This window comes from Ranitomeya variabilis, chromosome 2 (assembly GCF_051348905.1).
Source record: "Ranitomeya variabilis isolate aRanVar5 chromosome 2, aRanVar5.hap1, whole genome shotgun sequence".
NCBI classification, from domain to species: Eukaryota; Metazoa; Chordata; class Amphibia; order Anura; family Dendrobatidae; genus Ranitomeya; species Ranitomeya variabilis.
The window spans coordinates 73,302,501-73,317,351 of NC_135233.1; the positions used below are offsets into that span (position 1 = coordinate 73,302,501).

The 14,851-nt window shown below is 46.1% G+C and overlaps 1 protein-coding gene across 3 annotated transcripts in view; it reads right to left on the reverse strand.

The window, feature by feature from the left end:
• SNRPB2 (small nuclear ribonucleoprotein polypeptide B2) overlaps window positions 1-14,501 on the reverse strand; it is a 30,437-nt gene extending 15,936 nt beyond the window's left edge. Inside the window, exons 1-2 of one of the 3 annotated variants that reach the window (XM_077282557.1) lie at window positions 14,382-14,501; window positions 9,498-9,581 (exon numbers count right to left, since the gene is read on the reverse strand). In XM_077282557.1, the coding sequence (XP_077138672.1) occupies window positions 9,498-9,561 (64 nt within the window). In that variant the 5' untranslated portion in view covers window positions 9,562-9,581; window positions 14,382-14,501. Of the gene's footprint in view, window positions 1-9,497; window positions 9,582-14,270; window positions 14,346-14,381 lie in introns of those variants that run through there. The other 2 variants (XM_077282558.1, XM_077282559.1) reach the window with 2 other exon arrangements.
• Window positions 14,502-14,851: the final 350 nt, after the last annotated feature.

Consider the following 14,851-nt stretch of genomic DNA (forward strand, 5'->3'; position numbering starts at 1 on the left):
TATATGGCACAGCTATGGGGCAATAATGGTGCAGAGCACTATATGGCACAGCTATGGGGCAGTAATGGTGCCGAGCACTGTATGGCACAGCTATGGGGCAATAATGGTGCAGAGCACTATATGGCACAGCTATGGGGCAATAATGAACAGTATGGAGCATCTATTTTTATTTTTGAAATTCACCGGTAGCTGTTGCATTTTCCACCCTAGGCTTATACTCGAGTCAATAAGTTTTCCCAGTTTTTTGTGGCAAAATTAGGGGGGTCGGCTTATACTCGGGTCGGCTTATACTCGAGTATATACGGTATATTGAATCAAGGTAAAAGGATCCTATGATTAAGGGGGTCATAGTACACCAAAAACGTGTAAGGGGTTGAGGTTTTTAACTTTTATGGACTTTTAACGTGAATCAATAAACTTAGTTTTTATCCAGTTGGTTGTGCCAGAAACTACCCTCATTTTTTTTCTCAATCAAGAGCAGGTACGGAACCCACTGGTTTCCAATTACAGGAACGGATCCACCTATACCACCACCAGTGTGACCAGCTCCAACCTTCCCCCTCTCACTGACCTCCTTCTATGCTTTACAGCCTGCTCGTGTCGCTCTGATCTGGTGGAATGGCAGGATCTCACCAGCCTCAGTGCCCCTGTGCTTCTCCCATGCTGCAGAGGCGAAGCTGGCTCTGCTAATAGCCTGGAAAACAGCCCAGTCCGGACAAGAAACGGGACGCTGGTCCGAACAATCAATCTTTAGGAGCACATCGTTCCAATGCCTCCCAGTTTCCTGCTTGGTCAGGGTCTCTTGAAGAATCATCTTCAGACAACCAATTTAATGGTCATGTGTTTTTTTCTGATTGATGCATATGTGATGTACACATGAAGTAAGTACAGAAATGAAACTAGATGAAAATGACTGGCCTGATTAGCAATGGCAGAGAGCCGCTGAGATGACAAGTGGAGAAAGAGTGACACTAGACTCTTCTGCTGTCCCCTGACCTTGTCCGAGTCTGCGGATAACCGCAACAAGCAAATTATGGCTGGGGACTTGTCAAGCGACAAATTCCGATTAATGTGACACCAAAGTTTTGGCATCAGACAGGAGCTGTTGTGTGTGAACAGTGGTGTTTTATGTCTATAGCACAGAAAGGAACAGTCTGTTGCCAAACCAGTTAGATCAGGTGTGGGCAATTAATTTTTCAAAGGGGCACATAAGAAACTGGGACTATTGTGGAGGGCCGAACCAACTGGCTGATCATAATTCTCCTTAACCCCTTCACCACCAAGGGTGGTTTGCACGTTAATGACCGGGCCAATTTTTACAATTCTGACCACTGTCCCTTTATGAGGTTATAACTCTGGAACGCTTCAACGGATCTTGGCGATTCTGACATTGTTTTCTCGTGACATATTGTACTTCATGTTAGTGGTAAAATTTCTTCGATATAACTTGCGTTTATTTGTGAAAAAAACGAATATTTGGCGAAAATTTGGAAAATTTCGCAATTTTCCAACTTTGAATTTTTATGCCCTTAAATCACAGACATATGTCACACAAAATACTTAATAAATAACATTTCCCACATGTCTACTTTACATCAGCACAATTTTGGAACCAAAATTTTTTTTTGTGACGGAGTTATAAGGGTTAAAAGTTGACCAGCAATTTCTCATTTTTACAACACCATTTTTTTTTAGGGACCACATCTCATTTGAAGTCATTTTGACGGGTCTATATGATAGAAAATACCCAAGTGTGACACCATTCTAAAAACTGCACCCCTCAAGGTACTCAAAACCACTTTCAAGAAGTTTATTAACCCTTCAGGTGTTTCACAGGAATTTTTGGAATGTTTAAATAAAAATGAACATTTAACTTTTTTTCACACAAAATTTATTTCAGCTCCAATTTGTTTTATTTTACCAAGGGTAACAGGAGAAAATAGACCCCAAAAGTTGTTGTGCAATTTGTCCTGAGTACGCTGATACCCCATATGTGGGGGTAAACCACAGTTTGGGCGCATGGCAGAGCTTGGAAGCAAAGGAGCGCCATTTGACTTTTCAATGCAAAATTGACTGGAATTGAGATGGGACGCCATGTTGCATTTGGAGAGCCCCTGATGTGCCTAAACATTGAAACCCCTAACAAGTGACACCATTTTGGAAAGTAGACCCCCTAAGGAACTTATCTAGATGTGTGGTGAGCACTTTGACCCAACAAGTGCTTTACAGAAGTTTATAATGCAGAGCCGTAAAAATAAAAAATCATATTTTTTCACAAAAATGATCTTTTCACCCCCAATTTTTTATTTTCCCAAGGGTGAGAGAAGAAATTGGACCCCAAAAATTGTTGTGCAATTTGTCCTGAGTACGCTGATACCCCATATGTGGGTGTAAACCATTGTTTGGGCGCAGGGCAGAGCTCGGAAGGGAAGGAGCGCCATTTGACTTTTCAATGCAAAATTGACTGGAATTGAGATGGGACGCCATGTTGCGTTTGGAGAGCCCCTAATGTGCCTAAACATTGAAACCCCCCACGAGTGACACCATTTTGGAAAGTAGACCCCTTAAGGAACTTATCTAGATGTGTGTTGAGCACTTTGACCCAACAAGTGCTTCACAGAAGTTTATAATGCAGAGCCGTAAAAATAAAAAATCATATTTTTTCACAAAAATGATCTTTTCACCCCCATTTTTTTATTTCCCCAAGGGTAAGAGAAGAAATTAGACCACAAAAGTTGTTTTGCAATTTGTCCTGAGTACGACGATACCCCATATGTGGGTGTAAACCATTGTTTGGGCGCATAGCAGAGCTCAGAAGGGAAGAAGCGCTATTTTACTTTTCAATGCAAAATTGACTGGAATTAAGATGGGATGCCATGTTGCGTTTGGAGAGCCCCTGATGTGCCTAAACATTAAACCCCCCCACAAGTGACACCATTTTGGAAAGTAGACCCCCTAAGGAACTTATCTAGATGTGTTTTGAGAGCTTTGAACCCCCAAGTGTTTCACTACAGTTTATAACGCAGAGCCGTGAAAATAAAAATTATTTTTTTTTTCACAAAAATGATTTTTTAGCCCCCAGTTTTGTATTTTCACAAGGGTATCAGGATAAATTGGACCCTAAAAGTTGTTGTCCAATTTGTCCTGAGTACGCTGATACCCCCTATGTGGGGGGGAACCACTGTTTGGGCGCATGACAGAGCTCGGAAGGGAAGGAGCACCATTTGGAATGCAGACTTAAATGGATTGGTCTGCAGGCGTCACGTTGCATTTGCAGAGCCCCTGATGTACCCAAATAGTACAAACCCCCCACAAGTGACCCCATATTGGAAACTAGACCTCCCAAGGAACTTATCTAGATGTGTTGTGAGAACTTTGAACCCCCAAGTGTTTCACTACAGTTTACAACGCAGAGCCGTGAAAATAAAACATATTTTTTTTCCCACAAAAATGATTTTTAGCCCCCCAAATTTTTATTTTTCCAAGGATAACAAGAGAACTTGGACCCCAGAAGTTGTTGTTCAATTTGTCCCTAGTACGCTGATACCCCATATGTTGGGGTAAACCCCTTTTTGGACACACGGGAGAGCTCGGAAGGGAAGGAGCACTGTTTTACTTTTTCAACGCAGAATTGGCTGGAATTGAGATTGGACGCCATGTCGCGTTTGGAGAGCCCCTGATGTGCCTGAACAGTGGAAACTCCCCAATTCTACCTGAAACCCTACCCCTAACCTCACCCCTAACTGTTTACTGAACATTTTCTGACAGTCATAAGTGCCACGTATATAAGTGCCACGTATATAAGTGCCACGTATTTAAGAGCCACGTATTTAAGTGCCACGTATTTCAGTGCCACGATATTTCAGTGCCACGTATTTTAGTGCCACGTATTTTAGTGCCACGTATTTCAGTGCCACGTATTTCAGGCACTGAAAAATACGTGGCACGTAAATATTTCAGTGCCACGATATTTCAGTGCCACGTATTTCAGTGCCACGTATTTCAGTGCCACGTATTTCAGTGCCACGTATTTCAGTGCCACGTATTTCAGTGCCACGTATTTCAGTGCCACGTATTTCAGTGCCACGTATTTCAGTGCCACGTATTTCAGGCACTTAAATACGTGGCACTTAAATACGTGGCACTTATATACGTGGCACTTATATACGTGGCACTTAAATACGTGGCACTTATATACGTGGCACTTATATACGTGGCACTTATATACGTGGCACTTATATACGTGGCACTTATATACGTGGCACTTATATACGTGGCACTTATATACGTGGCACTTATATACGTGGCACTTATATACGTGGCACTTATATACGTGGCACTTATATACGTGGCACTTATATACGTGGCACTTATATACGTGGCACTTATATACGTGGCACTTATATACGTGGCACTTAAATACGTGGCACTTAAATACGTGGCACTTAAATACGTGGCACTTAAATACGTGGCACTTAAATACGTGGCACTTAAATACGTGGCACTTAAATACGTGGCACTTAAATACGTGGCACTTAAATACGTGGCACTTATATACGTGGCACTTATATACGTGGCACTTATATACGTGGCACTTATATACGTGGCACTTATATACGTGGCACTTATATACGTGGCACTTATATACGTGGCACTTATATACGTGGCACTTATATACGTGGCCACTGAAATATCGTGGCACTTATATACGTATATACGTATATAAACGTATATTTCAGTGCCACGTATTTCAGTGCCACGTATTTCAGGTTAGGGGTAGGGTTAGGGTTTTTTGTTTTTTTCTTGTTTTCTTGTGTTTTTCTATAAAAACGCATGCGTTTTACCGCGTTTACATGCATTTTTTCACACATGTGGTTTTTTTAAAAAACGCATGCAGATAAAAACGCAAGTGTGAAACCAGACTAAAAGACGCTTTTTATAGCAAAAAAGTTTTTGCGTCTCCACATTTTGAGACCTATAATTTTTCCACATTTTGGTCCACAGAGTCATGTGAGGTCTTGTTTTTTGCGGGATGAGTTGACGTTTTTATTGGTAACATTTTCGGACACGTGACCATTTTTTATCACTTTTTATTCCGATTTTTGTGAGGCAGAATAACCAAAAACCAGCTATTCATGAATTTCTTTTGGGTGAGGCGTTTATACCGTTCTGCGCTTGGTAAAATTGATAAAGCAGTTTTATTCGTCGGGTCAGTACGATTACAGCGATACCTCATTTATATCATTTTTTTATGTTTTGACGCTTTTATACGATAAAAACTATTTTATAGAAAAAATAATTATTTTGGCATCGCTTTATTCTGAGGACTATAACTTTTTTATTTTTCTGCTGATCATGCTGTATGGCGGCTCGTTTTTTGCGGGACAAGATGACGCTTTCAGCGGTAACATGGTTATTTATATCCGTCTTTTTTGATCGCGTGTTATTCCACTTTTTGTTCGGCGGTATGGTAATAAAGCGTTGTTTTTTGCCTCGTTTTTTTTTTTTTTTCTTACGGTGTTTACTGAAGGGGTTAACTAGTGGGCCAGTTTTATAGGTTGGGTCGTTACGGACGCGGCGATACTAAATATGTGTACTTTTATTGTTTTTGTTTGTTTTTTTTAGATAAAGAAATGTATTTATGGGAATAATATTTTTTTTTTTATTATTATTTATTTAGGAATTTTTTTTATTTTTTTTTACACATGTGGAAATTTTTTTTTTTACTTTTTTACTTTGTCCCAGGGGGGGACATCACAGATCGCAGATCTGATAGTGTGCACAGCACTCTATCAGATCCGCGATCATACTTTCATCGGAGCAGGCTGCAGCTTTCATCTGCAGCCTGCTCCGACCCGGAAGTGCTCCCTGCAGGACCCGGATACAGCCCCTCGGCCATTTTGGATCCGGGGCCTGCAGGGAGAAGACGTTCGGTACGAGGTGAGTACATCACCTTGTACCGATCGTCTCAGGGAAGCCCGCAGGGAGCCCCCTCCCTGCGCGATGCTTCCCTGTACCGCCGGTACACCGCGATCATGTTTGATCGCGGTGTGCCGGGGGTTAATGTGCCGGGGGCGGTCCGTGACCGCTCCTGGCACATAGTGCCGGATGTCAGCTGCGATATGCAGCCGACACCCGGCCGCGATCGGCCGCGCTCCCCCCGTGAGCGCGGCCGATCGCGTATGACGTACTATCCCGTCGGCGGTCATGGGGGCCCACCCCACCTCGACGGGATAGTACGTCAAATGTCGGGAAGGGGTTAAGGCTATGTTCACACGCAGCGTTTTGTTTCTGAAGCCAAAACGTGCTCTTTGGGCAGTAAAACTACTGTCTTCAAAACACCAGTTTTGCTGCATTTGTTTGCCGCATTTTATTGGGTGTGGATTACACGTGTGCTTTGTCTACATAACTTGTTTAATAAAGTTTGTTTTATTTCCCAAAAATGCTGCAAAAAAACAGTTATTGCGTATTTTGCAGTTTCTCATAACTTTCTGTGGGTGACAGTGGAAAGCGCTGAAAGATCTGAAATGCTGCAGACTAAAAAAAAACCGCTGCCATTCTCAAATTCTGATAGCTTCGGCTCGTACTGTAAAATGCAGCTTTTCATTTGCATTAAAAAATCCCACTGCATATGAACACAGCTCAACACTCATTTTATCAGTTTATAAGAAGCAGTAAGTTACAGGTTTTTAATTTACTGCTAAGACCCATAGTCACATGTATTAGCCGTTAAAGGGGTTTTCCAATTTCAGAAAACCCTTCTCACTAGCTGCAGTTATAGAAAAAAAAGTTTTTTTCCCTCCCAAGACCAGCGCTGAGTTTCCATGAGAGTTCCTGGTGTCTGTCATTGTCTGAAGTGCTCATGTCATGTCTGCAGCGCTGCAGCCAGTCGGTGAGCTCATTGGCCTTGGGTGACTCATGGCATCAACCCACGTGAAGCTGCTCAGCTCAGGTATTGGATCCAGTAGACATGGCGTCAGCTGTGCAGACAATAAATGGCACCGGAATCAGCGGCCGAACCTGGGAAGGGCGAGGAAGAGCTCATTCCGATGTACGTTTTTTTCATGTATGAGAAGATCAGTCCTTGTTTCATCAGTGATTGTTCAGAGTTTCATCACACTCTCCGCAAGGAGAAACCATACTTCTTGGATCCCGATCAGACGCCTCTCAATCAGCCAAACCAGATCTCCTCTTTGCACTGACAAGGGGCAGTACCCCGAAAAACAGTGTCTGCAAATTGAGATTCTGGTTTGGCTATTATCCTTAGGCTACTTTCACACTAGCGTCGTACGACGCACGTCGCAATGAGTCGTTTTGGAGAAAAAAACGCATCCTGCAAAGTTGCCCGCAGGATGCGTTTTTTCTCCATAGGCTTGCATTAGCGACGCATTGCCACACGTCGCATCCGTCGTTCGACGTATGCGTCGTGTTTTGGCGGACAGTCAGCACATAAAAAGTTACATGTAACTTTTTTTTGTGCGTCGTGTCCGCCCCTTCCGACCGCGCATGCGCGTCCGTAACTCCGCCCCCTCCTCCCCGGACACTACAATAGGGCAGCGGAGGCGTTGTAAAACTGCATCCGCTGCCCCCGTTGTGCTTTTTTTTCACAGCATGCGTTAGCACGACGCATTGCGACGTGCGTCGTACGACGCTAGTGTGAAAGTAGCCTAAGTCATGCGATAAGGCATTGACTGTTAGGATTGCTACCTCCAATAGGTGGCACTAGAGTTCTAGTCCTCTTCCTCTCTGAAGAGACAATTTGCATATTTCTCAGAGGGCACACATGGGCACGCACAGACACACCAGCTACCAGAGTACATGGGGCACACACACACACACAGAACAGCCACCAGAGCACATGGGGCAGACATGGGCATGCACACAGACACACCAGAGTACATGGGACACACAGACACACACCAGCTACCAGAGTACATGAGGCACACAGACACACCAGCCACCAGAGCACATGGGGCACACAGACACACCAGCCACCAGAGCACATGGGCATGCAGACATACACACATACCAGAGTATATGGGGTACACACACCAGAGTACAAGGGGCACACACAGACAACAAAACTAGTTGAGCAGTGTTAAGTATTATTTTGCAGTGTAAACAGGCTGCTTATCACAAAATGAATGACCAAAACACTTCAGCTGAAATTATCTTTTGCGCAATGTAAACGATTAGCATTTTCGGCAGAGCATCATCCTCTGTAAACAAGGCTCGCTCTGCCGAAAATCAAGGCAGCCAATGTGTGCTGAGCAATCTAGTACAGATCGCTTACTTTAGTCTGCCTATTAGTGATGAGCGAACGCGCTCCGATAAGGTGTTATCCAAGCATGCGAACAGCCGCAAGACATGCAGCCACGGCGACTCAAATATAGAATTAGAGCACACTGAAGATACTCTATTAGCACTCGAGCATGCTCAGATAACACCTTATCCTAGCACGCTCACTCATCACTACTGCCTATGTAAATAGGTATTTAAACGACTGATGATCACTAAATGCTTACAGATTGGCGATCGTTTTTTCTGCCGGTCAGTCCATGTACACGGACTCTTAAGGTACCTTCACACTAAACGATATCGCTAGCGATCCGTGACGTTGCAGCGTCCTGGCTAGCGATATCGTTTAGTTTGACACGCAGCAGCGATCAGGATCCTGCTGTGATATCGCTGGTCGTTGAACAAAGTTCAGAACTTTATTTGGTCGTCAGACCGGCGTGTATCGTCGTGTTTGACAGCAAAAGCAACGATACCAGCGATGTTTTACACTGGTAACCAGGGTAAACATCGGGTTACTAAGCGCAGGGCCGCGCTTAGTAACCCGATGTTTACCCTGGTTACCAGTGTAAAATGTAAAAAAAACAAACAGTACATACTCACCTTCGCGTCCCCCGGCGTCCGCTTCCCACACTGACTGAGCACCGTAAAGTGAAAGTGAAAGTACAGCACAGCGGTGACGTCACCGCTCTGCTGTTAGGGCCGGCGCTCAGTCAGTGCCGGAAGCGGACGCCGGGGGACGCGAATGTAAGTATGTAGTGTTTGTTTTTTTTACATTTTACGCTGGTAACCAGGGTAAACATCAGGTTACTAAGCGCGGCCCTGCGCTTAGTAACCCGATGTTTACCCTGGTTACCCGGAGACCTCGGCATCGTTGGTCGCTGGAGAGCGGTCTGTGTGACAGCTCTCCAGCGATCAAACAGCGACACTGCAGCGATCGGCATCGTTGTCGCTATCGCTGCAGCGTCGCTTAATGTGAAGGTACCTTTAGAAAGCAGCTGTTCTCAGTCAGCTCCACAGACATCTTGGTGCTCCATTCAAGCCCCTCTGTGTGTGAGGCAGGGACAGCCCAGGACCGCCACCTATAGAGATCCATCAGACATTTTTCCCTTATAGCTATAGGATGCTCCTTTCATTCTACACTGCAATACACTGTAAACGTTGAGGTGTTCTCTCTGTGAGAAAAAAGAGAAGACTCTTACCTGGCTTCTTGATTTTATCATTTAAGTTGTTGATGTAAACTGTGTGATTTGGCCGAATATCCATCGTGCTGACCGTCTGTAAGACTGGAAGAGAAAGTAATTGTTGATTACACTGCAGAGAAGAACAAGAAGCTATGGAAGAGTCAGCAGTAATTAAAAACTTCTTACATTTTAATCTGTCTCCCCATAAAAGAATGAACATCAGTGTAGCAATTTATCATGAAGCTATATTTCCCCTTCACATACTAAAGGTACCGTCACACTAGGCGATATCGCCAGCGATCCGTGACGTTGCAGCGACCTGGATAGCGATATCGCTGTATTTGACACGCAGCAGCGATCTGGATCCCGCTGTGAAATTGCTGGTCGCTGCTAGAAGGTCTGCACTATATTTGGTCGCTAGGTCGCCGTGTATCGCCGTGTTTGACAGCAAAAGCAAGGATACCAGCGATATTTTACACTGGTAACCAGGGTAAACATCGGGTTACTAAGCGCACGGCCGCGCTTAGTAACCCGATGTTTACCCTGGTTACCAGCGTAAAAGTTAAAAAAACAAACAGCACATACTCACCAGCGCGTTGGGGGACTGGGCTGGGCTGGGCCTCTGCTTCCTGACACTGACTGAGCGCCGGCCCTAAACTGAAAGTGAAAGCACAGCGGTGACGTCACCGCTCTGCTGTTAGGGCCGGAGCTCAGTCAGTGTCAGGAAGCAGAGGCTGGGGGACGCGCTGGTGAGCATGTGCTGTTTGTTTTTTTAACTTTTACACTGGTAACCAGGGTAAACATCGGGTAACTAAGCGCGGCCCTGCGCTTAGCAACCCGATGCTTACCCTGGTTACCCGGGGACCTCGGCATCGTTGGTCGCTGGAGAGCGGTCTGTGTGACAGCTCCCCAGCGATCAAACAGCGACGCTGCAGCGATTGACATCGCTGTCGCTATCGCTGCAGCGTCGCTTAATGTGACGGTACCTTAAGTAAATTGATTCACAGCCTCAGGTCCGGCAGACACTACAGTATTCTCTGGCCACAGGACCACCTGCCGGCATCCCCTGCTCGTGTGTTTATTAGCCGACCTCATGGAGATGCCGACAGGTTGGTGGTTCCGAGGGCTCCGTCCAGTAGATGTGGAATACTGATGAGGCCGATGGACCAGTTTAATCCAAGTCTATTAGCTCATCTCTATGGGTGCTTTCACATTGCGCTATGGCTCCTGTTCAGTGGCCCCGACGAGGCTTACGTTCGAACCCACAGCACAATGGGATCCAGCCGTATCCGCCGACGGGGCCATAGACTGTAATGGTTCTGGCAAAGTAAACGTGTGCTCTGTTGTGCATAATTTTCGGGAATGTATGCCTGCAGGAGGCTGACACCCAGACGCAGTCTACTACATCTGAGTGTCCACCTCCAGTAGGCGTACATTCCCAAAAATGATGCACATCAGAGCGCAAGTTCGCTCTACCGACACCATTACAGTCTATGGACCGGTCGGCGCATACGTCTGGATCCTGTTTTGAAGGGGGATTCAAATGTAAACCACGACGGGACCAATGAACAGACGCCAGGTGAAAGCCTCCTAATAATTCTACAGCATTGTCTCTGTGCCATTTACACACGTTGTGCAGTTTTATACCACTAGAAATTCTTATTTTCAAGAGCTCGTTTTTTCTCCACTCAATGGAAACAATATCTGTTTACTTTCATAGGATATACAGTTCCAGTCTTGAGATTTTAATGTGATATCTACAGTGTAAAATAGGCCCCCCGATGCCAAGTAACAATGGCGTGGGCGCAAGCGTTGACACTTTGATGCAATGGGCAGGATCAGAGATAAGACAGATTCTTGGAATTTAAGTGGTTAAACTGAGGAAGAACTCGCCCTATGACACTATGAACATTTCACTTATGCGACTGCGCGATACAAATCGGTTGTTATAATGACGACCCCCACCCCACGTCTGCCATCTTGGTTCACTCACCAGACCCTGACAGTCATAAAACACTGCAATTCAGAAGTATTGAAGCATCATTTGAAAGAAAACACACCAAAGTGGTATACGTCATACACTACATGTTCAAAGACACAAAATCACTACAGCGAGAGGAATTTCCAGGTAATTTGTGAGATAAAAAGCCCTCACTCATACATATATGATATTGTAAAACTAAAAAATGTTAGAGGATTGCCGGTACTTTTGTATTAATGACCTATCTGAAGTAATGGCCATCAATAGAAAAGTACTGGACAGACCCATTAAGGCTCTGGAAGATGGAGATGCAAAATTAAAGACAAAAAAAATAAGTCTGGAAAAGTTTTGAAGGGTAATTTCTATGTTGTAAATTTATGGCACAACCATAGAACATGTCAAGCATGAGAGAAGTGGTTTCCTATATCTGTAGAGAATGGGACCTGTCGCACAGGCATCTCCCCATTCACTTATTCCGAACATTGCTGCACACCGGCAACTGTGCCAAATGGCCAGTGGGTACGCGGGGGTGTAAATAGGGGGTTAATGGCTCGGTGGGGATGCGGGACAGGGGGGTATAAGTGATAAATAGCCTGATGCAGGGGGGATATAGTGTGTAAATGTCATGGTGCAGCCATGTGGGGGGATATAGGAAATAAATGGACAGGTGTAGGGGATGATATAGGGGGTAAATGTCCTGGTGCAGCAATGTGGGGGGATATAGGTAATAAATGGACATGTGTAGGGGATGATATAGGGGTAAATGGCCTGGTGCAGCAATGAGGGGGGATATAGGTCATAAATGGACAGGTGTAGGGGGTAAAAGGCCTGGGGCAGCAATGTGGGGGGATATAGGTAATAAATGGACAGGTGTAGGGGATGATATAGGGGGTAAATGTCCTGGTGCAGCAATGTGGAGGGATATAGGTAATAAATGGGCAGGTGTAGGGGGTGATATAGGGGGTAAATGGCCTGGTGCAGCAATGTGGGGGGATATAGGTCATAAATGGACAGGTGTAGGGGGTAAATGGCCTGGTGCAGCAATGTGGGGGGATATAGGTCATAAATGGACAGGTGTAGGGGATGATATAGGGGGTAAATGGCCTGGTGCAGCAATGTGCGGGGGATATAGGTAATAAATGGACAGGAGTAGGGGATGATATAGGGGGTAAATGTCCTGGTGCAGCAATGTGGAGGGATATAGGTAATAAATGGACAGGTGTAGGGGATGATATAGGGGGTATATGGCCTGGTGCAGCAATGTGGGGGGATATAGGTAATAAATTGACAGGTGTAGGGGATGATATAGGGGGTAAATGGCCTGGTGCAGCAATGTGAAGGGATATAGGTAATAAATGGGCAGGTGTAGGGGATGATATAGGGGGTAAATGGCCTGGTGCAGCAATGTGGAGGGATATAAGTAATAAATGGACAGGTGTAGGGGATGATATAGGGGGTAAATGGCCTGGTGCAGCAATGTGGGGGGATATAGGTAATAAATGGACAGGTGTAGGGGATGATATAGGGGGTAAATGGCCTGGTGCAGCAATGTGGAGGGATATAGGTAATAAATGGGCAGGTGTAGGGGGTGATATAGGGGGTGAATGGCCAGGTGCAGCAATGTGGGGGGATATAGGTCATAAATGGACAGGTGTAGGGGGTAAATGGTCTGGTGAGGAGATATAGTGGGTAAATGGCCCGATGGGGATGTGGGATGGGCGATAAAAAGCCTGATACTGGGGGGATGAATGGTCTGGTGATGAATATATGGATTTGGGGGGGGGGGGGGGGGGGGAGAATGGTGGATAAATGGCCTGGGGGGGGGAATGGTGGATAAATGGCCTGGGGGGGGGGAGGGGGGGATAAATGGCCGGGGGGGGGGGGGGGAGGGGTGGATAAATGGCCTGGGGGGGGGGGGGCGGGGAGCTACAGGCCCGATGGGGATGGTATAAGGTAATAAATGGCCAGATGCAGGAGCGATAATAGGGGTAAATGGTCTGGTGAGGAGGTGGGGGATGCAGGGGGTTAATGGCCCGATTTTTTTTGGGGGGGGGGGAATAGGCGATAAACAGCGAGATACATGGGGATAGAGGGGTAAAATGTCCTGGTGTAGAGGTGGGAGGGTTTAGGTAATAAAAGGCCAGATATAGGGGGTAAATGGTCTGGTGATTAGGGTATAGGGGGGTAAATGGCCTGGTGAGGAGGCGAGGGGATACAGGGAGTTAATGGCTCGATGGGGATGTGGGGGTGGGATAGGTGATAAATAGCCTGACACGGGAATATAGGAGGTAAATGTCCTGTGCAGAGGTGGGAGGGTATAGTCAATAAATGGCCAGATGCAGGGGTGATATAGGTGGTAAATGGCCTGGTGAAGTCGGCTATAGTGGTTAATGGCCCGGTGGGGACGCAGGGTATAGGTTATAAATAGCCTGATGCAGGGGGTAAATGTTGTGGTGTAGGGGGCAGTATAAGGGATAAATTACCTGGTGAGGGCGGGATATAGGGGGTAAATTGTCTCGTGGGGGCTGGGGGCGTTAAGCGGCAGAGCCCGGTCTGGAGTGGGGTATACAGCCCGGTATGGAGCAGTGTAGGCGGTGAATGGCCCGCTCGGGTGCGGGGTCCGGCTAAATGGCCGCTTGGGAGGATGTACAGGGCCGGTCATGGACGGGTTACACATATTAATCACTGCCGGCTCCCAGTCAGCGCAGTAATGTGCAGCTCCAGCCCCTGCCCGCAGTTACACACAGGCTGCTGCACGCAATATTCCCGCTCTCGCCGCTTAAAAGCCGCAGGGAGAGGACAGGACATACAGGGACCAGCGGCCGCCGCACCGGTACAGAGCGAATGTGGATCCCGGCGCCGCAGACACAACACACAGCCACGCGTCCAGAAACGTAAAACCAACACACTCCATTTCTTACCGTGTGAATGCTGGCAGGCGCTTTACGGCAACGCGCCGACGTCACACTTTTTCCCAGCAGTCTGAGTCGCGTTCATCATGTGACTTGAAACGCAAGGTGACGTAAAATGAGACCATTACAGAGATGGAAGTGGCTATGGCGGCGGCCATCTTTTTGGTGGGAAAATAAAACTGTTAGGCTGCCGTCACATTATCAGTATTTGGTCAGTATTTTACATCAGCATTTGTAAGCCAAAACCAGGAGTGGAACAATTAGATGAAAAGTATAATAGAAACACGTCACCACTTCTGCATTTATCACCCACTCCTGGTTTTGGCTTACAAATACTGAGGTAAAATACTGGCCAAATACTGATAGTGTGACGGCAGCCTTAGGGTATGTGTCCACGTGCCGGATTACATCCGGATTACCTGCGGATTGAACGCTGCATACAGCTGCAGCGTTCAAGCCGCAGCGACCAGATCTTACAG